The sequence below is a fragment of the Grammomys surdaster genome, unplaced genomic scaffold, assembly GCF_004785775.1.
Source record: "Grammomys surdaster isolate TR1022 unplaced genomic scaffold, NIH_TR_1.0 66, whole genome shotgun sequence".
NCBI lineage: Eukaryota > Metazoa > Chordata > Mammalia > Rodentia > Muridae > Grammomys > Grammomys surdaster.
The window spans coordinates 20456776-20482555 of record NW_021604568.1 but is presented as its reverse complement, the minus strand read 5'-3'; the positions used below and the strand labels follow the sequence as shown (position 1 = coordinate 20482555).

General features: G+C 40.7%; 1 protein-coding gene and 1 pseudogene across 1 annotated transcript in view; both read right to left on the bottom strand.

The window, feature by feature from the left end:
- The window catches only part of LOC114626179 (zinc finger protein 120-like), a 32741-nt gene extending 16988 nt beyond the window's left edge, over nucleotides 1–15753 (bottom strand). The window contains exon 1 of the mRNA XM_028773534.1: nucleotides 15667–15753. Coding sequence (XP_028629367.1) covers nucleotides 15667–15753 — 87 coding nt within the window. The remainder of the gene's footprint in view (nucleotides 1–15666) is intronic.
- A 1034-nt stretch (nucleotides 15754–16787) lies between these two features.
- On the bottom strand, nucleotides 16788–25466 carry LOC114626172 (annotated as a pseudogene).
- Nucleotides 25467–25780: the final 314 nt, after the last annotated feature.

Sequence of the window (25780 nt, the reverse complement as noted above, 5' to 3'; positions counted from 1 at the left end):
TGACAAATGGATGTTACCCATTGTAATGAATTTGTAAATCAAAAAAATATATATGTATATGTAGATACATACAGTGGTTTCATTTATGCAACATTACAAACTGGAGAAGCAAGCAAATGTGATCAATCATATGCTTGCTACAATCGCTGTATTGGGGTGTGCCAAAACAGATCAAGACTGACAATGGCCCAGGTTATACCAGCTCCAGTTTCCACCAATTTTGTGAAAAATTGGGAATACTACATAAAACGGGTATTCTATATAATCCACAGGGCCAAGGTATGGTAGAAAGGGCACATCAAACCATTAAATGTCAATTCAAAAAAATTAAAAATGGGGAATGGTACCCTACTAAGGGATCCCCCAGAAATATCCTTCATCACACGCTCTTTATTTTAAATTTTTTAACTTTGGATTCTGAAGGAAATCTGCTGCAGATAGATTCTGGCATCCTGATACCAAAAAGAATTTTGCAACAGTCCTCTGGAAAGACCCATTAACTGGAACCTGGAATGAGCCAGATCCAGTGCTTATCTAGGGAAGAGGTTCTGTCTGCATATATTCCCAAACGGCCGATGCCGCATGCTGGCTGCCAGAGAGACTGATCAAGCAAATAGACAACAATAACAAATCCAGGGAGGAGAAACCCTCTGAGAAGCATATTTTTTCTTTACAGGAAACATGAAGATGCTTCACAATTGTCTTCAAACGGGAGTGGATCAACCAGCATACCGACTTGGGAAGTTCTCAGTGCTTCCCAAGATATCACCACCCACACCTCCAGGGTGGCTCTATTGGACTTTTGGTTCCCTGATTTATGATTTAGTGGGGTACATTGTTTAGACTCAGGAGAAAACCCATTACCACAGTTACTACAATTGTTTTTTTGGGTTTAGGATTGACTGGGACAGGAATGGGGATTTTCTTTATTTGTTTTGTTAAGATCAAAGCTATGATCAGTTCTGTACTTCTATAGATTTAGATTTAGAAAGAATGGAATCTGCTATCATGCATCTGTAAAATTCATTATCCTTCTTAGCTGAAATAGTGCTACAGAATAGAAGAGGCTTATACTTTTTACTCCACCAACAGAGGGAGTTATGTGCTACCCTAAAAAGAGTGTTGCTTTTGCACTAACCATTCAGGCATTGCTAAGTCTCTTGTCTCTTGGGTTCTCTCTGTTCAACAAACTGATGGCTTTTGTATGACAATAGATAGACGCTATTCAAATGAAACCCATACAGGTCTGTTATTACAGGCTGGAAGTAGGGGACTCCAAAACCTCTGTCATCAAGATTGACGAAGATTAACCCCTAACTTACACACTAAGCCAGATAGTCAGTGACGGGTAAGAGAACACTTCAAGACCCTTCCCCCAAACTGGGAGGCCTCACCATCCTAAGACAGGAGCTCAACCAATGGCTGTTGAGTATCCAGAGATGGGAAAGGGAGGCTGGGGTCCTTTGTTCCAACCTAAGACATACATGGTTTCCATAAGTTTTCCCAGCCTTCCCTTTTGAAAACAAATTTAAAAAGGGGGACCTGTTGGGAGCCAACTCTGAGTAGAAAGCGGCTATCATCTTTGCAGCCATCTCGAGCCATATACCCTGACAAGAGACTTGTTTTCAACAGCCTACAAGAGCTGAGCACACTCTGATAATTATCTTGCTTTTCTTACATATCTTGTTTTGTTGTTTATTGCCCCCAGCTGCAGGGTGCACGTGGTAAAGTGTCTTCAGCTGTGTTCCCCTGATTGTGCTTATATATACCCATGATTTCCTTTCAATAAAGGCGAGACTTGAGGCGAGACTTGAGAAGAGAATAGACCAGACTCCCTGTCTTGTCTCCATTCTTCGCTTCTCCGTCCCCACTCTCTCTCTTGCTAGACCCTGACCCACAGATTGAAGCAGCAGCTCGGGCAGATATAGGGTGACCCGCAGGCGGAGCAGCAGAATGGGCTGTTACAACCAAGGTTGCAAATTCAAACCCAATAACTTATAAGCCAATAATCTATAACCAAGACATGTTGAATATATTTACACCTTTAAAACCAATCAAAACCAAAAATGAAGTATATATTTAGACCAAACAAAATGTTTTGCTTTTTCTAGCTATAATTTCAAGAGAAAAGCACCTTGTCACAGAGATTTTTCTAGGACAAACAGCTCTCAACTTCCTTATAGAATTCTAAAAGCTGCTTGTCCCTTTTAAAAGCAGCTTATGCTGACAATCAATTCCTGTAAAGGCTTTTCCAGTTCAGCTTGGCTCTTAGCTACAAGTGTAGAGTAACTTATCAGCCTCTGCTGTGCACTTTAAGACTGCCTTTAAAACCAAGTTAAACTAGATCTAGGGGTGGATACATAGAAGCTTTAACCATTTTTTGTGTTTTGAACATGAAACATAGAACACCAAACATTTAGACAACAAAACAAAACAAAAAAAAAATTGACACATGTGGACATTGGTGCACCAAGGACAGACAACAGACAAAAACCTCTAGGAGCCAAAGAGAAACTCAGGACATCTCCTGACTTTCCACCTGTTTCTAGGAGAGCTCTGAAACAGCCTTTTCATTCTTTTTGCAAACCACAAAAGGCTTTATTTTGGGATATCAGCTGGCTGAGGTCAAGACTCACAAGAGAAATGTCAACCCCGAGGCTGGAGGGAGAAGTTTATTTAAAGAAAAAAAAAAACAATAACAAACGGGGGTGGGGATGAGGGGAAATCATAAAAACATCAGTGGACAGTAACATAAAAACAGTGAAAAGTCCCCAGCCATTCGATCAGGTGGGAAACACCCTGTGTAGTTATTTTTTTCAATAATTTAATCTTGTTTAATCATCTATCATGTGGCTAGCCAGCCCTTGGAACAGCCCAGATGACTGGTATTTTCTTTATGGTCAGCCAGTTCCTGGAACCCAGAGCCCAGAGCCTATGAACAAGATGACCTGCATTCTTGGTTCCGGCCTTTTGTGGTTGGCTAAGTTCCTGGAACTTAGATGACCTGGCTTTAGCCTCTATATGCTAGGGGGTCTCAAAAAAGGTTTATTCTTTTCACTAGAGGTTACTTAAGCTTATATCACAAAACAGTCCATTCTTTAGATTGATCCCAAGATGAAGAAAGAAAGAAAGAAAGAAAGAAAGAAAGAAAGAAAGAAAGAGGAAGAAGGAGGGATGGAGGGAGGGATGGAGGGAGGGAGGGAGGAAAAGTTTTTTGTTTTCGTTTTTGTTTGTTTGTTTTGTTTTTGATTTCTTGTTAGCTTATTGTCTATGTATGTATGTATGTATGTATGTATGTATGTATGCATGCATGTTTGCTTGTATGTGTGTAATTACTGACTGACTGACAGACTTACTTACTTAGTTTTTATTAATTTGAAACAAGGTTTCTTGGGAAATAAATCTTTTCTATATACACAAGCAATTGTAATTTGTTAGAGTGTCCCCTTTATGAAGTTTGGATTTGATTTTGCTTTCTTAAGGAGGTTTTATACAGTATTATCTCCAAAGAGGAGCCTATAGCCTCTTTGTGCAGTCAGTTGTTGCCCGCTTTAAATTTGTTTGTTTGTTTGTTTCAGAACCCAGGGAGGGCCTGTAACAGGTCTAAACACAGCTCTCAGAATGGAAAATGGATAGAAGTCTGAAGTCACTAGCACACATGTCATCTCCAAGTGACAACCACAGGAGAAGGGAATATTGTTCGTTCTCCAATGGAGACTCAACTGGGTATATATATCGACCAAACCTAAGGGCAGGCTTGGAGTAGATCTGGGTGGATGGGAATCTGTAATCAGAATATTGTATAGAAAATACAATTTGTACTATATTTTAAAAACAAAAAAAGAAAGCCCCCTCCCAAAGGAAAAAAAATAACAAGCAAAACTTATTTCTCTGCATATCCAACCACTCTCAGCTAGCAAGGTAGTGTGCAATTCTGTCCCAGTTTTGTGCTACTGAGGTTAAGAAAAGGGAAAACACCTATATGGTTACCTGATTTATATATATATATATATAACCATAACCCTCCATATATATATGGAGAGAGATATCTCTCTATATATGTTTATCTTGATATAGATAGATAGATAGATAGATAGATAGATAGATAGATAGATAGATAATGAAAGACAAGTTTGTTTTCTCTTATTTTCTAAAGATTATTTATTTTTTATTTATATAAGTACACACTGCAGCTATCTTCAGACACACACTAGGAAAGTGCATCAAATCCCATTACTAATGGTTCTGAGCCACCATATGGTTGCTGGGAACTGAAATCAGGACCTCGGGCGGAGCAATTAGTGCTCTTAACCACTAAGCCATATCTCCAGCCCTTCACAAGCTTTATGTTATTGAACATTCAGTAGAAATCATGTAAATATTGTCCAAATTCACCCTTAGAAATCCCTCAGCTGTCAGGGCGAGGCTGGATGAGAGTGAATCTTCCTCTTTCTCTTGGGGTGTCTTATCAACTCCATTACCATTTCCAAAGGGCTATGTATGAGCCTATTGTTTCATTCACTTGGTTGCCTGGAGCCAGAGCAATAAGGATAGACCTGAAAGGACAAGGACAGTGAATTGTCAGACATGCACACTGAAATCTTCTCTCAGTGATTGATTTTATGCAGAAAACTTGCCTCTGGAGTGACATGGCAGGGGCATGCAGATCCCTGCTCCCTACCCACCCTGCTACACACACACACACACACACACACACACACACACACACACACACATTTTAGGAATGTCGAGAGCAGGGACTCTTCTATTACGAGCAAGGGGTTTGAATCCCTCTCGGGGAGAGGAGCGACAGGTCCTGCTCCACTCAGGGATCGTATACTGGATTTGACTGTGAGATCATCAGCTCCTTGAGAGGGAAGAGAATATGCCAAGAGACAGAGAGTTTGTGGAATTCAGTTACTTCTTTAATGATAATGCACAGCAAGCAAACACAAACACAGATGCTAAGGTTATTGCTAAAACAAGACGTTGTCACATTTCCTATAGGTTGCCTCTAACAATACGCACAAGTAACACAAATAATAAGTTGCTAATAACCAAAAAATAAGCATAACAATAGACACATCATTCATTCACAGATTATATGACCTGAGTCCTTCTGTTGGTTTTGGGTTACAGGTCCGGAGTCCGGTAAGGCGGGGTCAGGCTGTGGCTTCCAGATAGTTGAATTGCTAATTTGACCTCCCCGGGTGCTTGACCCGAAGCTGGAGCCATTAGCCTCTTGATTTGAAGTCCCTTGGCCATGAAGTTGGAGGCATAGGGTCTCTCAGTTAACTCTTTGATGACCTGGTGCTGAGGAGGCTTTGTCTGGAGGATCACATTGGCCAGTCATGGCTACAAGTGTGATGAAGTGCTCCAGACGGGCTCCTCTTTTATGCTGAATTTGGAGTTACTCTTGACGTACATGGCAGATAACCACTCGTGTCTGGTTATCTCAGCACAGCTTCATTTCCAGACTTGCCTTTACAAGTACCAGACATGTCTTACAAGTTTCCTATTACAAAATGGAGTTGGTCCTGCTTAAGGGCCTGCTCCTTACAAGGAAAAAAAACATACTTATGGGCTAACATTCTATCTTTCTGAACTTGAGGGCTGGAGAGAGAGAGAGAGAGAGAGAGAGAGAGAGAGAGAGAGAGAGAACACAGAGAACAGAGAGACACACACAGAGAGAGACAGAGAGTGACAAAGACCCTCAAGTAAATTAAAATGAAAACACACCATCACACTAAGGAAGGAAGGGAGGGAGGAAGGGAGAAAGGAAGGAAGGGAGGGAGGAAGGAAGGAAGGAAGGAAGGAAGGAAGGAAGGAAGGAAGGAAGGACAAAAATAATTATCTTCAGTACATTAGTCAAGAATTAGAAAAAAAATTTTCAAGAAATCAAACACAAGCCCATTAGACAAGTAAGTACTAAGACTTACAGCTGAAATATAAAACACACACATTGCTGGGCAGTGGTGGCGCACACCTTTAATCCCAGCACTTGGGAGGCAGAGGCAGGCGGATTTCTGAGTTCCAGGCCAGCTTGGTCTACAGAGTGAGTTCCAGGACAGCCAGGGCTACACAGGGAAACCCTGTCTGGAAAAACAAAAAAATAAAAGAATAAACACACACACACACATTTTAGGAAAAAAAGATACTTACAGTCTAATATTCCATCTTTCTGAGCTTCAGAGCTGGAGAGACAGAGACACAGAAACAGACACACACAGAGAGAGAGAGAGAGAGAGAGAGAGAGAGAGAGAGAGAGAGAGCTCAAGTACATAAAAATAAAAACACACCATCACACAAACTCTGTCACACAGTAAAATCAGTCCTATGAGGAAATGCATTGCTCCAATTGCCTACCAAAGGGAAGGAGGGAATGAGGGAAGGGGAAGGAAGGAAGGAAGGAAGGAAGGAAGGAAGGAAGGAAGGAAGGGAAAAATAATTGTCTTCAGTACATTAGTCAAGAATTAGAGAACTGGGGGGAGATGGCTCATAGTTTAAGAGCACTGGCTGGCCAAGCGGTGGTGGCACATACCTTTAATCCCAGCACTTGGGAGGCAGAGGCAGGCGGATTTCTGAGTTCGAGAGTTCGAGGCTAGCCTGGTCTACAGAGTGAGTTCCAGGACAGCCAGGGCTACACAGAGAAACCCTGTCTCGAGAAAAACAACAACAACAAAAACAAAACAAAACAAAACAAAACAAAAAAGAGCACTGGCTGTTCTTTGTAGGTCCTGAGTTCAATTCCCAGCAACCACATGGTAGCTTACAACCATCTGTAATGGGACCGGTTCCCTCTTCTAGTATGTCTGAAGACAGCTACAGTGTACTCCTATACATAAAATAAATAAATAGTTCTTTTTTATGTCACGCCCACCTCGCCAGCAAGGATGATGCAACAACAGGATCCTTCCTCACGCACTTTATTGGGGAACACACTATTGATTGTAAAGCGAAAGACCCCCAGCCCAAAATGGGTGCTGCTTAAATAGTTATCACAACTGTGTATAAGTGTCTAATTGGTGCTTCTTGCAGAGCTCATTTACATACTGCTTGGGAGGGTGAGGAGCTGCTCACAGCAGGTGTTTTCGACCCTGAATACAGTTGTTTTCCACCTCAAACAGAGGGAACAAGTGCCATCTTCTAATGGCGGCTCCTTACTTACATTTTTAAAAACTTAAAAAAGTTTAAAGAAATCAGACACAAGCCCGCTAGATGGCAAGGAACAGCACTCACAGTTGAAATAACACACATACACATTCACACAAACACGCAGAAGGGGGGACATGAATTTTAGGAACAAGGGATACTTATGGGTTAACAATCCATCTTTCTGAACTTCAGTACAAACAGAGAGAGAGAGAGAGAGAGAGAGAGAGAGAGAGAGAGAGAGAGAGAGGATAAAAAAATCAGGGTGATGGGTGGGGCTTGGGACCTGCTCTGCCTGCACAGGCTCATGCTGCCATCTGCTGTTCAACCAACCTCCCATGTCACTCCAGAGGCAACTTTTCTGCATAAAATCGATCACTGAGGATTCCAGTGTGCATGTCTGACAATTCACTGTCCTTGTCTTTTCAGGTCTATCCTTATTGCTCCATCTCCAGGTGATCAACTGAACGAAACAATAGGCTCATACCTAGCTCTTTGGAAATGGTAATGGAGTTGGTAACACACCCCAAGAGAAAGAGGAAGATTCACTCTCACCCAACCTCGCCCTGACAGCTGAGAGATTTCTGGACAATATTTACACAATTTCTATTTAATGTTCAGTAAAATAAAGCTTGTGACGGGCTGGAGAGATGGCTCAGTGGTTAAGAGCACTGACTGCTCGGCCCGAGGTCCTGAGTTCAATTCCCAGCAACCACATGGTGGCTCACAACCATCTGTAATGGGATTTGATGCCCTCTTCTATTTGACAGAATTGCACACTGTCTTGCTAGCTGGGAGTGGTTGAATATACACAGAAGAAAGTTTTGTTGTTGGGTTTTTTTTCCTTTGGAGGGGGGCTTTTTAAAAAAAAATAGTACAAATTGTGTTTTCTATACAATATTATGATCATAGTTCCCCTCCCAAAGCTCCTCCTAGCTCTTTCATCCCCATCCACCCAGATCTAACCCAGGCCTGCCCTTAGGTTTGGTTGATATATATATATACCAGTTGAATCTCCATTGGAGAAAGAACAATATTCCTTTCTCCTGTGTTTGTCACTTGGAGATGACTTCTGTGCTTCTGACGTTGGACTTTGATCCATTTTCCACTCTGAGAGCTGTGTTTAGACCTGCTACAGGCCCTCCCTGGGTTCTGAAACAGGCAAACAGACAGACAGACAGATAGACAAATTTAGAGTGGGCAACAACTGACTGCGCACAAAGAATCTGTAGACTCCTGTGCCCTTCCTCCAGCCTTGAGCAGGCCCGAGACCTTGTTTACCACAAGAGACCAGATAATAGGACCTAGGTGGAATTAACCACATTGGCTGCATATCAATAGACACCTAGGTGGAGTCACCCACCTTGGCTGCATGTAGATTCTGCTACAGGAACTTGAAAGAAGAACTGCCCCTGGGCTTGCCTTGAGACATCTCCGGCCATGACTCTTGACCAAGAATGGATTATCCCACCCATCTCGCCTGGCTGAAACTACAAAGGGTTCGGGCTCGGTCTTTCCCTTTAAATTGAAAGCTGAACATTAAACCATCGAGCCTTGATCAGAGAACTTTGTCTTGGCTTCATCTTTTCTTGCTCTCCGTCCCCCTTTCGTTCCCAGCCCTCTTTCCAGGTGAACCTGTTCGACTTGTGGCCACAGGCGGCTACAGACTCCTCTTTGGAGATAATACTATGTCAAATTTCCTTAATAAACCAAAGTCAAATTTGAACTACACAAGGGGGACACTGTAGCAAATTACCATTGCTTGTGCATATAGAAAGCAGTTTTTTCTTTCCTTTCTTTTCTTTCTCTTCTTTTTTTGAGAAATTCAGCTGGTCCTGGTGGTGCACACACCCTTAATTCATTCAATAGAATTTTCTCTCAAAAATCTAGATTTGGTTCTGGTGCCTTCAGACAGTGATTCTCAGTGAATGATATTTATGCTGATATAGATTTTTACCTATTTTGACTGGCTAACTAAGTAAGTAAGTAAGTCTGCCTGGCATACAGAAGAAGTTCCAGGATGACTGATTATATTTATCTTTCCTTATGAGTTTTAATTAAAAAATGACAAAAATGTAAAATGTTTGATTCGTCTGGAATAGGTGTGTGTGTGTCTGTAGCTGCTTGTAAATTAATACTGTGTGTGTTTCCATGGCCAAGCTAAGCCCCACCCAAGATTTGTGTTTCAGAGATCTTTCCTTATTTATTTCTTGTGCCTGGGCTTGGGTAGGCACTAGACCACCTAACTTCCTGAAAAGCAAAAGAAAATCAACTAACAAACCAACCAAAAATTTTTAAAAGGATCGATTCATCTAGCATTGAAAAGAAATAGACAAAAAGCAAGAGAAAAACATGTGGCTGTGACTTCTGGTGGCTTTTCGGTGCCTCCTCACCATTCTAAACACTCAAACTGGGCTTAAAATTAAGTTCCGTTTCCATAGAGGCTGTGAGAGAAAGAGTAAAAACAGAAGCGACCTGAAATAGTAGGTCACATGGTCAGCCACTTCCATCTTGGTGAGGTCAGTCAGCAGCCAGGATGGCTGCCATCCACATGTCACCCCACCCACATCCCATTATGTGAAGGAAAAAACAATTTTTATTTGTTAGGATAAGCCTTAAACATCACTAGAAGAGCAGGGCAGATATCTAACTTCTATGTGATTAGAATTTACACCTGTGTGTGTGTGTGTGTGTGTGTGTGTGTGTGTGTGTGTGTGTGTTCAACTGAGGAGGCAATGGCAGAAGAGTGTGTTTATTAACACTTTAATAACAGTTATTAAAAGATAGAGAATATCCAAATTAATGAAATATAAAATGAAAATGGTGACAAAATAACAGACAATGAAGAAAACCAGAGAATGGTAAAGACATAGTTTTTAAATGCCTGTGCTTCACCGAATTGGAAATTCTAAAAGAAATGGATAATCTCAATAGGTTTCACTTACCAAAGTTAAATCAAACTAAGGCAAATAACTTAAACAGACCTAAACACCTAGAAAAAGAGAAGTCATTACAAGTCTGCCAACAAATAAAGGCCAGGGCCATGAGTTTTAGGGTGGAATCCTACCAGACTTCCAAAGAGGAGTTCATGAAAATACTCCTCAAGGTATTCAACAATATAGAAAAAGAAGAAGCCTTAGCTGATTTTTTTTTTGAACCTATGTTTACTCAAATATCCAAACAATATAAAGACTCAGCTACAAAAAAAGAGAGAGAGATTTACAGACCAATTTCCCTTAAAACCACAGATGCAAAAATACTTAATAAATAAAATAAAATAAAATAGAAAACACACCAAAAGATCATCCTCCATGATCAATGAGGCAGGCTTCATTAAAGAGATACAGGAATGGTTTAACATAATGTGATTAACGTGTAAGAAAAAAAAAACAAGTAGTCATCTCATTATATGATGAATAATTAATTCTCTGACAATATTTAATCCCACTTTATGATAAAGTTCTTGGAGTGATTAAGGATACAAGGGACATACCTAAACGTAATGTCACTTTACTACAAACCTGTAGCCAACATTAAATTAAATGGAGAGAAATTCTAATTAATTCCACTAAATCACAAACAAGACAAGGTGATCCATTCTCTCCACATCTATTTAACATAGTATCAAAAATTTTAGCAAGAGCAATAAAACTGAAGAAGATGAAGGTAATATAGATTAGAAAGGTGACAGCTCGGTGCTGCCCACGGTACTAAGCTCGGGCGTAGGCCTGGGGGATTAAAGAAATACTCAGACTCGGGTCATCCATTGTGAGAGAATGCCAAAACTTTTACTGGGCAGGTTCAATATATATATATATATACCAAGCCAGGGAAGGAAAAACACAAACTCAGGAAAAAATAGGAACTCAACTGGGGAGCAATAGGATGTCCATTGGGAGCCAAGTCCTAGCAGAAAGCAGCTATCATCTTTATAGCCATCTCCAGCCATATACCCTGACAAGAGACTTGTTTTCAACAGCCTCAACAGCTGAGCACACTCTGATAAACAACTTACTTTTCTCACAAGACTTGTTTTGTGGTTTAGTGTCCCCAGCTGCAAGGTGCATGTGGTAAAGTGTCTTCAGCTGTGTTCCCCTGCTTGTGCTTATATATACCTAGAATTTCCTTTCAATAAAGGAGGGACTTGAACAGACTCTCTGTCTTGTCTCCATTCTTTGAGTATCTTGACCTTCTATACCCATTCTCTCTCTTGCTAGACCCTGACTCGCAGACTGGAGCAGCAGCTCGGCTGTTCCAAAGTGGCCCCCAAACGTGGAGCAGAACCGGCTGTTACAGATGTCAAGTGTAAATTCCCTTCCTGGGGTACCATGCCTTAGTCAGGATGTTTTGATCCTAGAGGAATCGCAGAATGTTACTTAGTAGACAGCAGCATACTGAAAGGCTCAGCCAGGGCATAGCAGCCCTTCGGGGTCCTACAAAAAGGAGAAAGTAAAATTATCTTTATTTGCAAATGATATGATAGCATACACAAGTGAACCAAAATTTCCCAAAGGAAATTCCCAGAGGTGATAAACACTTTCAGCAAGTTGTTGGAAACATGATTAACTAAAAAAGAAAAAGAAAAACCAGTGGACTTCCTATGTACAAATGAGTTTGATAGTGAAAACAAAATTGAGACATCATAAAGTTTGAATTGATTGTTGATGTTTGTCACATTTTTTCCCTCATAATAAATAAACTCAGGTAACTCTAAGTGTGTTGGGTAAGATCATACAAATTATTTGTCGTCAGATTACTTTTGATATTATTGAAGGTGCTCAAAGACTACTGTAATATGCAAAGGCTTTAATAGATTGATTACTTACTAAAGAGTTTAGTCTTCTATAAAGATATCAGAAAGATATTGACTACGTTTATGGGGTTTCTCGAATTATGGCTATTTCTCATTGTTTCTAGGACTACTGCTACATGCAAAGGTTTTTGTTGAACTGCGCTTTGGAGACGGGGGGGGGGGGGGAGCGGCTTTCCAATAAGTTATGGGGATGGTGGATCCCAATAACTCGAGAAAGTCCAGAGTTCCAAGAGTTTTATTGCTCATGGCGTGTGCTAGATGGTCTGCGCCCCCCAGTTAAGCCAGGGGAGAGCTGGCTTAAATAGGGAGGGGGAGGAGGAGGGGCTGGGAAAAGGAATAACTTAATTTAGCTACACCCCCTGGCCTTTAGGTAACTTATTAATATGGAAATCTCTTGAGGCTGAAGCCTGTAGTCATGCCCTCTACCTGTAGGTGGATGGTGACACAAACCTCTCTGGGAGGAGCTGCTTAGCCAAACATGCCTGCAAGGTGCAGATTAATGGAGATGTAGACAGAATGTCAGGAGTCTGGAATCCGGGGGTGTGGTGAGATATGTTCCATCCCTACAAAGGTGATGATCACCTGTTGGGTCTCTGGCTATCTCAAACCCAGTGCTCTACCAAGGAGACCAAGTCATCCCCTCACGGTCCTCCAGGCTTTACCACATGGCTTATTCATAGCATTTCTCTCCAGAATGCATTCTTTTTTGTTCAAATACATGTGTTGTGAAAAGTTTTTATTACATTGATTTTAGTTATAAGATTTCTCTCCAATATGTGTTCTGTTATGTAGTCAACGATGACTGTGATATCTAAATGCTGGAAAGAAGCAAAAGAAACTTGTTCTAAGGACTGCCTTTTGTTATCAACCTGCATTTAATCATAAATTGAAACTAAGTTCAAGTCTCAGGTTATAAGGGACCAGAGTACTTAACAATATCTGACTAGCTTTCATTATTCATGTTTTGTTCCCCCAAAACACAATGACTGTTCCTAACCATAGTTTCTGTTATTTATGTTTTATTCTTCAAAATATAATGCATGTTCCTAACCACAAAAAAAAAAAAACAAGTGGTTATGATAGTGTAGCCCATACAACCTACATTCTGTATCATTTGACATAGAGTAACAACAGAAAAAAAAAGTGATTGGAAGAAAAATGTAACTGTAACTTGGCACAGGACTTTGTGGTTTTGACTTTTGGAAGCTATATAACTTTCTGGCTCAGGGTGGGGGTGAGGCTGGGGGTATTGCACCTAAGCTTCTGAGGATAACTTTGTGGCCCTGATTTATCAGTAGTGACTTGATTACAATAAATTCTCATCATTTGCCTTGTCCTATGTTTGAGTTGTGTTGGATCTCAGTGGACCCGATAACATAAAGGCTTTAGCACAATATGTAACCACTGTCCAGTATGAATAGTTTCATGATGATGAAGACTTTAGAGGTATGCAAATGCTTCATTATATTAAACATGTTCATAAGGTTTTTCTCTAACACATATTCTTTCATGATAATGAAGACTAGAGAATTGTGCAAAGGCTTGACCTTGTTAAATACACTCACAGGGTTTCTGTCTCAGTGTTTCCATTGCTATGAAGAGAAATCATGAACAAGGCAACTTCTATAAAAGCAACAATTTAATTGGGACTGGCTTACAGTTTCAGAGATTTAGTCCTTTTTCATCATAGCAGGAAGTATGGCAGGCATGCAAGAAGACATGATGGTGGCAAAGAAGCTGAGTGTTCTGCTTCTTGATCCAAAGGCAGCCAGGAAGAGACTGTCTGCCAGGGAGCTAGTAGGAGGGTCCATTCAGCACTGGGTGTAACTTCAAAGCCCACCCCCATAGTGATGCACTTCCTCCAACAAGGCCACAATTCATAATTGTGCCAGTCCCTGAGCCAAGCATTCCACTGCCTGGCCCCCATATGATTGTGCATACACATGAGTATATGGGGACCATATTTAAAAATAGCATAATACAAAATATGTGAGGTTCAAATTTTAAAAGTTCCATCATCTATAGCAGTGCCATTAATGTTAAAAGTCCAAAGTTCAAGCCAGGCAGTGGTGGCACACGCCTTTAATCCCAGCACTTGGGAGACAGAGGCAGGCGGATTTCTGAGTTCGAGGCCAGCCTGGTCTACAGAGTGAGTTCCAGGACAGCCAAGGCTATACAGAGAAACCCTGTCTTGAAAAACCAAAACAAAAAAACAAAAAAAAAAACCCAAAAACAAAAAACAAAAACAACCAAACAAAACAAAACAACCCCCAAAAGTCCAAAGTTCAAAGTCTCTTCTGAGATCATTCCAATCATGTAACTGTAATCCCCTATATTTTCAAAAACAAATAGCACATCATATACATCTAAATTCTCAGAATATACTTCACCATTCCTAAATGCTATTGTGAGGAAATACTGGGGCAAAAGAAGACCAAAAGCCAGCAAGGCAATCTCCAAACTGCATCTCTATGTCTGATGTCAAAGCGTTCTTCAGATCTCCAACTCCTTCCTGCCCTGCTCACTGCAGCACAATTCTTTCTTTTTGTCTGATTTTATTTCCTAAAAGTAGTTTTCCTGAAAAGGTATTCCACAGCTCTGGAACCTAAAAACCTTGGGGTATCCAGAGTAACTTCAAAATTACAGCTTCTTGTTCCAGTATCTGGGGTTCACAGATGATCTTCTGAGCTCCTCAAAAGAGAGAAGCTGGGTCACTTCTCCAGCTCTTCCCTCTATAGTACTGCTTGACTCCACTCAACTGCTGCTGCTGTTCTTTCTGCTCATCCCATGGTACTGACATATTCAATATATTGGTTCTTCTGCGAAAAATGGTCTTCAATGCATTCCTCTCATACGCTACATTCATGGTGCCAAGCCTTAGCTGCACTGCATGAAACATTCATGCCTTAAAACCAGTACCACCTGGGTGAGTCTTACATAGGAACGAGTCAAGCTGCACCACAAGGAACAATCCTGGCTACCTCTGGAATACAACTTCTTTCTCCTCTCAGAAAACACTCACCAGAAGATTTCACCTCAGTGGTGCTGATTTCTTCCTCATCCCCACTAATTTTTTAACTATAGCTAACCAGCATCGATTGTGTCAGTTGTCCCTTCTATTCTTGCCTCTAAAGCCAGAGCCACATGGACAAAGCTCCTGAATTCCTCTGAGCTGAAACATGACCCCTTCTATTACATTATCACCAGCTTTCTATTTTTCAACAAATTCACTGCCTAAGCTTGGCTGTCCTTGAACTTGCTCTGTAGATTAACCTTGAACTCAGAGATCTGCATGGCTCTGTCTCCTGAATGCTGGGTAATACGTGTATAACCTTACCTAAGCTTTTCTTTTTTTTTTTTTCTTTTTTTGGTTTTTCGAGACAGGGTTTCTCTGTGTAGCCCTGGATGTCCTGGAACTCACTCTGAAGACCAGGCTGGCCTCGAACTCAGAAATCCGCCTGCCTCTACCTCCCAAGTGCTGAGATTAAAGGAGTGTGCCACCACTGCCTGGCTACCTAAGCTTTTCTTTACCTAAAACTTGTTCTGTACCAGGATGACTTGAATCAGAAACCTGCTTGATGCTCATCTCCTAGGATTTAAGGCATATATTACCATGCCTGTACTTAAGTATTTTATTTTAGATCTTAAAATGAAAACCAGAATAGTAATCACAGTCCATCAACTGTCAATTTCACACATACCGGTAACTCTTGTGTCCACATGAAAACAATAACCAGGTAATACTTCCTAATATGATATAGTTCTCCTTTGTACAACTTCACATCCATGTTCACATGGATGGAATCTTGCCCTAATGTCACCATTCTTTTAATACCATTTAATATCTTTGATCACAGGATTTAGCTTCATTCAACTTCCTGGTGAGATTTTCTCTTTGGACCTAACATTTTATGTATTTCCTTTCTTTCTTTTTTTTTTCCCCACGAGGGAGAGTTTATTAAGAGAGTGAGAGAGAGAGAGAGGAGGGAGAGAGGAGTAGAGAGACTAGAGGCCCGCCATGACCACGTGGAGAGAGGGGGAAGAGGTCTTTTTTTTTTAAGAAGATTTATTTATTGTATGTATATGAATACACTGTTGTTTTCCTCAGACACACCAAAAGAGGGCATTGGATCCCATTACAAATGGTTGTGAGCCACCATGTGGTTGCTGGGAATTGAACTCAGGACCTCTGCAAGAGCAGTCAGTGCTCTTAACCGCTGAGCCATCTCTCCAGCCCATGTTTTTCCTTTCTAAGATTACTAAGTATGATCAAAACAATCACCATGAGAATAAACACAGGTCAAAGGCTATGCTTGGCTTTCCTGAAACTTCCTTAAGGTGTCAATGCAATTAACAACAACCTCTTTACCTTATTTTCAAGGACACTCTACAGACAAGGGCAAAAGGCAGCAACATTCTTTAGCAAAACCTTATAAAAACTATACACAAAGTTCAAATCACCCTTAGTAATATGTGTTTCATATTCCTACTAGGATGGCCCATTAAGTTCCACTTAATGCATATACAAATCCAAAGTCTAAAAATCCACATTGCTCCACAAAACAAAAGAAAACAAAAGCAAAACAATAACAACAACAAAAAAAAAACAGTCAGGCCTGCCTATCATAGCAATACTTAAGTCTGGGCTACCAATTTCTATTTTAGATAGAATTTCCATTCCTAAGAAGAGACACTGTAACCAAGGCAACTGTGTTAAAGGCAAATATTTAATTGGGCCTGGCTAACACTTTCTAATATTTAGTCCATTACCATCATAGCAGGAAGAATGCAAGCATGCAGGCAGGCATGATGCTGGAGGAGCTCAGAGTTCTGCATCTTCATGTGGTTTTTCTCTTGTATGTGATCTCTTATGTCACTGCAGATGACTGTGACTTGCAAATGTTTTACAACACTGATTACATTCAAAAGGTTTCTCTCCTGTACGTGTTCTTTAATAATAATGGAGGCTATAAAGTTGTGAAAACTCTTTACGACATTGATTACATTCATAGTTTCTTTCAAGTATGCAATCACTTATGTTTTTGAGATTAGTTGGACATGCAAAGGCTTTAGCACTTTGATTACATTCCTAAAGTTTTTCTCAAATATCAGTTCTTTTATGTTTTTTGGAGACAAGAACTTTGTGAAAAAGGCTTTTACCACATTGATTACATTCATAAACTTTCTCTCCAGTATGTGTTCTTTTTTTTTTTTTTTTTTTTGGTTTTTCAAGACAGGGTTTCTCTGTGTAGTCCTGGCTGTCCTGGAACTCACTCTGTAGACCAGGCTGGCCATGAACTAAGAAATCCGCCTGCCTCTGCCTCCCAAGTGCTGGTATTAAAGATGTGTGCCACCACCGCCCCAGTATGCGTTCTTTTATGTCTTTGGAGATAACTAAATCTAGCAAAGGCTTTACCACATTAATTACATTCGTAGAGTTTCTCCCCTGTATGAATTCTCTCATGCCTTTGAAGATTACTGGGATATGTAAAGGCTTTACCACAATGGTTACATTCATAGGGTTTCATTCCAGTATGTGTTCTTTTATGTCTTTGGAGATGACCGGATCTTGCAAAGGCTTTACCACATTGATTACATTCATAAGGTTTCTCTCCAGTATGTATTCTCTTATGATATTCGAGTCTACTGTGCCATAAAAAGGCTTTGCCACATTGATTACATTCATAAGGTTTCTCTCCAGTATGGGTTGTTTTATGATATTGGAAACTACTATAGTATAAAAAGGCTTTACCACATTGATTACATTCATAAGGTTTCTCCCCAGTATGTGTTCTCTTATGATACTGGAGACGACTGTGCCATAAAAAGGCTTTACCACATTGATTACATTCATAAGGTTTCTTTCCGGCATGTGTTCTCTTATGATATTCGAGTCTACTGTGCCATAAAAAGGCTTCGCCACATTGATTACATTCATAATGTTTCTCTCCAGTATGGGTTGTTTTATGATATTGGAAACTACTATAGTATGAAAAGGCTTTACCACATTGATTACATTCATAGGGTTTCTCTCCAGTATGTGCTTTTTTATGATATTGGAGATGACTGGGTCTTGCAAAGGCTTTACCACATTGATTACATTCATCTGGTTTTCCCCCACTGTGACTTCTTACATGCCTGCAACGATAATTGACACATGTAAAAGCTTAACCATATTCATTATCCTGATCAATCATTTTATCCATATGAATTACTTTTATAGTTTTGGTTTAATATTAAAAAAGAATCAGATCATAAGGTTTTATCACTTCATACATTTATGGTGTACTTCCCCACTATGGGTTGTTTTCCCTCTTTGAAAATTCCTGTGATGGTAAGAGCATTTATTACATGGATTGTATTTCTAACATCCTATTTCTATATGAGATTTCTTTTTTTTTCTTCTCTTTTTTTGTTTTTTGTTTTTCTTTTGTTTTGTTCTGTTCTGTTTTGTTTTGTTTTTCAAGATAAGGTTTCTCTGTATAGCCCCGGCTGTCCTGGAATTCACTTTGTAGACCAGGCTGGCCATGAACTCAGAAATCTGCCTGCCTCTGCCTCCCAAGTGCTGGGATTAAAGGCGTGCGCCACCACTTCCCGGCCTATATGAGATTTCTATATGATGGATTTCACATATCTGAAGTAAAATGGAATGAGGCAGAGCTGTATAACACTGGTTGCATTCATAATTTTTCTGTAGTGTGAATCACAATACAGTTGCACTGGGACCCAGGAAAAACTGAAGAACTTCAATATTTCTAGTACCCATAGGGATTTTCTGCTGTGCAACTTTTGGGTTGTTTCCAGTAAAGTCAGAAAACCAATTAATTGCAAACATCTATCATATTCAGAGAGCCTCCCAAAGGCAGAATACTACATTTCTCCTCATTGTCCTAGAATAGTAAAAGGTATGTGGCTCCTTTAAATATCCATATGCTCACATCATTTCATTCATTCTGACACTTGATATACCAATGAGAAGAAGAAGAAAAAGACAAAATGAAATGTTTGCACATTGAATTCACAACATTTGACCTTCGGTTCATTGTACACCTGCTGTATATGGATTAAGGTTTCTAAATGACAACATTCTTGAATCTCATAAACTGACTGCTCCATAAACTTAGCAATGTCACTCAAAGAATATGAATACTACCAATTTTGCTATGGGCTATTTGCTTATTAGAAGGTTTTGGATACATATTTATCACTATTTAATGTGCAACATCTAAATATTATGAGACTATACAGAGAGGTAGTCCCACAGTATAGCCCTAATGGAGCTACCAATCAAATAAAGCTATCTCTTAAGGCCCTGTTTCCTTGTCAGCTTTCTTAGAGGAATGCCTTGCAAACACAAATCAGAAAATTGATAGTGAGGTACATGGTCTTGTGAGAATATTATCATCATAGCTACAATAAAAGGACTGATATTTTACATACTTGCTTTGCTTTAAGAGCTTCCAGATCATAGTAAAATTTCCTCACAGGCATATTTGTATCAGATTAAACATTAAAATTACCTTTCATGACTTCTAGAAGTTTGATGCTGTTCTTCAATATGATGGTCTTCCAAATTATAGTCTAAAACACAGTACCAGAAAATGAATGATATAGTATTGGAATTAGGCAAAATTCAAGTTACTCTGAATTTTCGCAGCAATGAACCTGATTTATTCGACTCAATATTACTTGTTCTCTATTGAAATAAGAGGTGATCATCAGTAACCAGGAAACATTTTTACCTTACTTTGAAAAGCAAAAGAAAATTCAGTCAGCTGGGCGGTGGTGGCGCACGCCTTTAATCCCAGCACTTGGGAGGCAGAGGCAGGCGGATCTCTGAGTTCCAGAGTTCGAGGCTAGCTTGGTCTACAGAGTGAGTTCCAGGACAGCCAGGGCTACACAGAGAAACCATGTCTCGAAAAAAACAAAATAAATAAATAAATAAATAAATAAATAAATAAATAAATAAATAAAAATTCACAGTCTTACCTATAGCAGTGAGGTTCCAGTAGGTCTCCAGCATCACATCTTTGTAGAGATTCTTCTGAGATGGATCCAGCAAATTCCACTCTTCCGCAGTGAAGTTCACATGCACATCATCATAAGTCACTGCATCCTAAAATATCCCATACATGTGTACAACACAAAGCCTGATACTGACATCACTACAAAGTAAATGTATGCTTCCATAGACAATATAATCATATAATTCAGGTGATCCCTCCACAAACAGAAGATATAGGAGGGACTCTGTGAAGGCAGGTGACCTAGAGTAGGGACTCCACTAAGTTCATAGCCATTTTATTTATAACAGCTTGAAACTGGAAGAATCCAGATGCACCTCAACCAAAATATGGATATAGAAAATGTAGTTCATTTACAAAAGGAAAAACTATTCAGCTATTAAATACAAGGACATCATGAATTTTGCAGCCAAATGGATACAGCTAGAAACTATTATCCTGAGTGAGGTAACCCAGACCTAAAAGCACAAGCATGTATGTACTCACTTACAAATGAATAATAATCATAAAATACAGGAAACCCACACTACACTCCATAGACCCAAAGAAACTAAACAAGAAGGCAGGCCCAAATGAGTACAGTTGAATCTCACCCAAAAGTGGGAATAAAACACTCATAGAAGGCAGGTGGAAGAGAGAGAACTGGATGGGAGAGCAAATAAGAAAGGGGAATTGAGGAGAACCAGGAACAGGTGTGGTGAGAGACAATAGAGGGCCAGAGGAACAGAATATTGAATTGAAATCTGCAGCTGGCAGGGGTGAAAGGGTGGAGGTGTCTACAGGATGTGCCAGAGACCACACAAGGAGTCTATGGGGGTGATTTTAGCTGAGATGCATAGCAGTAAGATATGAACCCTGAACAGGCCATATCCTGCAGCCAGGCAGAGAGTTAAGGACACCAACTGAACCAAAAACCATTCCCCCCAAAATTGGTCTTGTCTACAAGAATACAATCTACAACATAGATTCTGTCCAGCAGCAAAATAACCCTTTGATAACATTTTGTTGTTGTTGTTTTAACTTGCTACTCTGCTGCTGTGATTGAATCCTCTATGCAAAAGCATCTCAGGTAATAAATGGTTGTTGTACACGGTTCTATCAGATTACAGTCCATCATTTTGGGAGCTTAGATTAGAAACTGAACGCAAAAAGCATGGACAAACACTGTTTCCTGACTTGCTCTCTTGCTTGGTCACTGTCTCATCCTCACCTAGCTCTATCATCCAGCACTGGCCTATTTGCTTAGGGATATTGCATCACTCAGTGGAAGAGTCTTCCCACAGCAATCATCAACACTATCTCTCACAGACATAGCAACCAGCCATTCTGATGAGGGTACGCCCTCGATTGAGGCTCCTTCAGATTACTGTAGCTCTGAAATGTTGAGAACTTAAGACAACTATGACACAAACACAATAATAAACAAGGAAGTTGTTAACAACCCAAAACCAATGATCTAACGAAAACAATTACAGGAGGCCATGCCACCCCATGAGGGACTTGGAGTTGTGGCTGAGCCAGGACAAAACGGGGAGGGCATTTGGGTCAGAGCAGGGAAGGATACACTGGAATGGGGAGCTCAGAGGCTATGCTGACCTAGGGTAAGGTGTCTTTAACCCTGGGTTCCCAGGCCAGTGCTACCAAAGAGGAGGCTAAAACGCTGGAAGGTGGACAGAAGAGCAGATTGTCCCACAGACCTGTAAATGACCACCAACAAAGGACAAGACCTCTGATCAAAGGAAGATATGCTAACTCTGTTGGAATGGATGAAGAACAACCTTCCAGCTAATGACAACTCCAAAACTACAGAGTCACATATGAATTGGGCAGAGGGTAGAATGGGAGGGCGGAAAATGAGGTCTTTGTCCTTTCCACCCTGTAAAACAGGGTAGGAAGAAAGTGATTGTGCCCTGGATGCAATGGGCCTTAGTTTTGTTGGTAAGAAGGATTTAACCCAAGGTGAGGGATCAGTAACTAAATCAATTGGAATGGAAACAGTCTCATTTCCTCTCTCAGTCACAGAATAATAAAGTGCTACACACATAACAGACAGCCACAAGGGGGCAGATTCCTCCACTTGGGCAGAGGAGAAAATGAAGACAGGATGGCAGCTATGAGTCCTGTAGCAGAGTTCCAAGTCTGCTCTAACCTTCCAGGAAATTAAGACCAGCGGCACACGAAGCTCTGGACATCTTTGAAGCACTTTGGGGCTACAACTCTCCAGCGTATCCACTATAGCAAGGTTCCATGTTCAATTTAGTCATCTCCCTCCACATATACTCAAGAAAAACCTGAAAACCAAGGCACACAGACACAAATCTGGCAGACAAGCCACTGACACAAAAACAACAATGGTGCATTTTAAACACCGGCCTTTCAGTCCTTTAGTTGTGAGTCCTGAGGGTCTTGGGTCAATGCACTAAGATGTCATGTCCAAGTCACTGAGACCCCCAAAGACCAACAAGGAGCCTATTGCAATGCAAACACATGGAAGGAGGTCTTTATTATGAGTTCTGTAATAAGGATTCTTGCCAGTCAGCCTCACATGAGATTGAAATTGAGAGACCAAGTCTAGGGGTGCTGGGTATTTATTGTAGTTACAGCAAGATTGGGGCATTAACATAAGTGTAAGCAACTTAATATTTTAAAAGCTACATGTCTGGAATAATCTGCAGGAACCAATCAAGGGGGCAAAATCACCTGACAACCATGATGGGTAGACTAACTTTTTTTCTGTAAGGTGTATTAGTTATCTATACGTAGCTTAACCCTGCAGTTGTACCTTGACTGGGTGTTGACAAGGGGGATTTGTCATAGGATATTTGCTCAAGTGGACTTTGTGCACTCTTGAAAACAGAATTTATTGGGCTTTACAAACTCATTTTTGTGCTTGAGGTCCTTATTATTAAAAGATACTCTTGTTCAATCACAAGCCATGCATGGCAGTAGAAAAGGTACTTTGTCCAAAGACCTACCTCACTGTCTGTTATTGCAGATCCTAATATCAGTTGCACTTACTTTGAGACAGAATACCAGTGGAAGTTGCCTCTCTCCCTGTGCATGCCTCTTATAGATAAGATAGAAATCCCCACCTGCCCTTCCTTTCCTGCTATATCCCTGTGTCTCAGCCCCGCTTGGGCAGACAGTCCTTGTTCAACCACATGCTTTACCTGCCAGGACACAAGGTAAGCTTTCTAAAGATCTACCACACTACTTGTTATCCCAGATGCAATGATCAGTTTCCCCTAGCATTGCACGAAACAACAGAGGCAGCTTTACCTCTGTCCTGACTATGTCTCTTTGTAAATTGCTAAGATCTCTTCCTGCCCACCTCTTCTCCCTGCTCCCAACATTAGCAAGCATTCCCTATTGAGGATACCCACCAAACAGGTCAGTAAAAGAGGCAACACTCAGGCAACTTTCTCTGTAAATCCAAACATCAAACAGTAACCCAGGAACAAAACTCCCACCCAAGCCAGACAAATCCAGAAATCATTACCTACATCAATAATCACTTCAAACCCAGAAGCCTAGACATCAGCATAGGAATATAATAAGTAACAACCAGGAAAATATGTCACCAAGAAATACAAGCTATTCTATCACAGCAGGTCCTCAAAAATTAAAACATGTAACAGATATGGTACAAAAGAGGTTGTTTGGGGGAAGGGAGATGAGAACCTGGGGAAGGGATAGAGGCACAGAAGAGGACCTGCAGACAGGCAGACAGACAGGCAGAGAGAGAGCCCTGAGGGTAGAGAAAGAGAATGGAGAGGGGGCATGTGCAGAGAACAGACACAGGGAACAAACATAGAGAGCAGCTGTAGCTGGTGGTCCATGTATATAAAGCACACCTGACAACAGCAGCAGGTGATAGAGGCAGGGAATGACTTAAGTCCCTGAGAGGAGGCCATTGAAATTGCCTGTGCACTGACAACTACAGAGGCAAAGTTCACCCATGGAACAGGAAAGGAAGAGAGAGTCTCAGACATTAAAAGATGAATAGAACAAAATGGATACACTGGTCAAAAAAAAAATGTGGATAATAAAAGTTTCCTGGCCCTAAACAACCAGGAATTGTGAAACATATGAGAAGGGAAAAACTACAAATGATTAGAATAGAGGAAGAAGAATATCAGCTCAAAGGTCTAGAAAATATTTTCAATGAAATCATAAAGGAAAAATTTTCTAAACCAAAGAAGGTGCCTCTTAATGTACAAGAAGCATCCAAAACACCCAACAGATTGGAGAAAAAAGAAGTTCCTTTACCACATAATAATCAAACACTAAACGTAAAAAGGAAAGTAATATAAAAAACTGCAACGGAAAAAAAATTAACAAAAACTAAACAAAACAAAAACAAGTAACATATGAAAGCAGATTTATTAGGTTTATACCTGTGTTCTCCTTCTTTTTTTTTATAATGTAGCAACGCTTTTCCAGAGTCACAATTTATTTTTTATTATTATTTATTAATTAATTATTTTTTATAATTTATTAATTCTTAATATTATTAAGAATTATTTATTCTATGCATATGAGTACACTGTAGCTGTCTTCAGACACACCAGAAGAGGGCATCGGGTCCCATTGCAAATGGTTGCGAGCCACCATGTGGTTGCTGGGAATTGAACTCAGAACCTCTGGAAGAGCAGTCCCTGCTTAGCCTCTGAGCCATCTCTCCAGCCCCCTATACCTGTCTTCTTAATGTATACTATAAAAGACAAAAGGGTTTGAACACATGTGCTGCAGAGGCAGAGAAACCACCCGTGTTTCTACAAGAAAGCAAGTGGTCCAAATGTTTCAGGCAGATTCAGAATCAGCCAAGATAGTGACGTTCCTCAGAGGTCACTGCCTGATCCAGTACATGAGGAGCGTAACCAGGGACCTCACAGGTGGTCATGTCTAGCTGATGCTTCCAATCCAGCTCCAGAGAGGACCCAGCACCCCAGCTCCCAAAGCTCAGCCGCCTGTCCCTACCCATGGTGGGCAGTGATCCAGTGCTTACCATAACTTGATTTCAGAGCTCCCCTGAGGTCTCCACACAGTACCCAACAGCACAACTCAGAGCAGGCAACAGATGACCATTCAAGCCTGCACAGGTACAGCAAACATGCAAAATGGCACCCGGAAAAACCCACTTCCTTGTCTGATTGGCGGGTCTGCCTGGAAGCCTTGATTGGCCAGTAAGTCTTACCACTCCTCAAGGTTAAAGTGTGCTTCCAGTCCAGGGTCAGAACTTTTCAAAATCTCAGTTGTTTGTAGTCCATTAGCATGTGTGCATATCCTTTAAAAGGAGTCTCACCACACCCAGCCCTGGGGGGAGAACCCACCATTCCAGCTCTGGCTGTTCACCTGCCAGGTCCTCTCCTCTGAGAGCAATGATCCTTCACATACCAGGACCTGACTTCAGACCTTGCCGGAGCTTTCCTCACATTACTTGCCTTCTTCCTGTAATCAAGGTGAATAGCTTCCATAGCCCATTACTCAAGGTGCAGTGGAGGTATCAATCTGATCCACAAGAGGAAGGATGCCCCAGCTATTTCTTAGCATTCTGTCTAAACTCCAACCCAGTTACATGGCAACATGTAGGTATTCATTCCTCTTCCTACATTACCTGGCAAAAGACAGGTAGAAATGGCCAACTTCCTCTCTCTTTTGATTTCTTGCTGTCTTTATAGTGGAGTTTCAACTCGGGGCAAGTCCTGTGTCACAGGAGGCGAGCTCGGAGGTCCTAACTCTAACACTGAAACCCTAACCCTCTACCCTAACCCCAAAACTCTAACCCCTA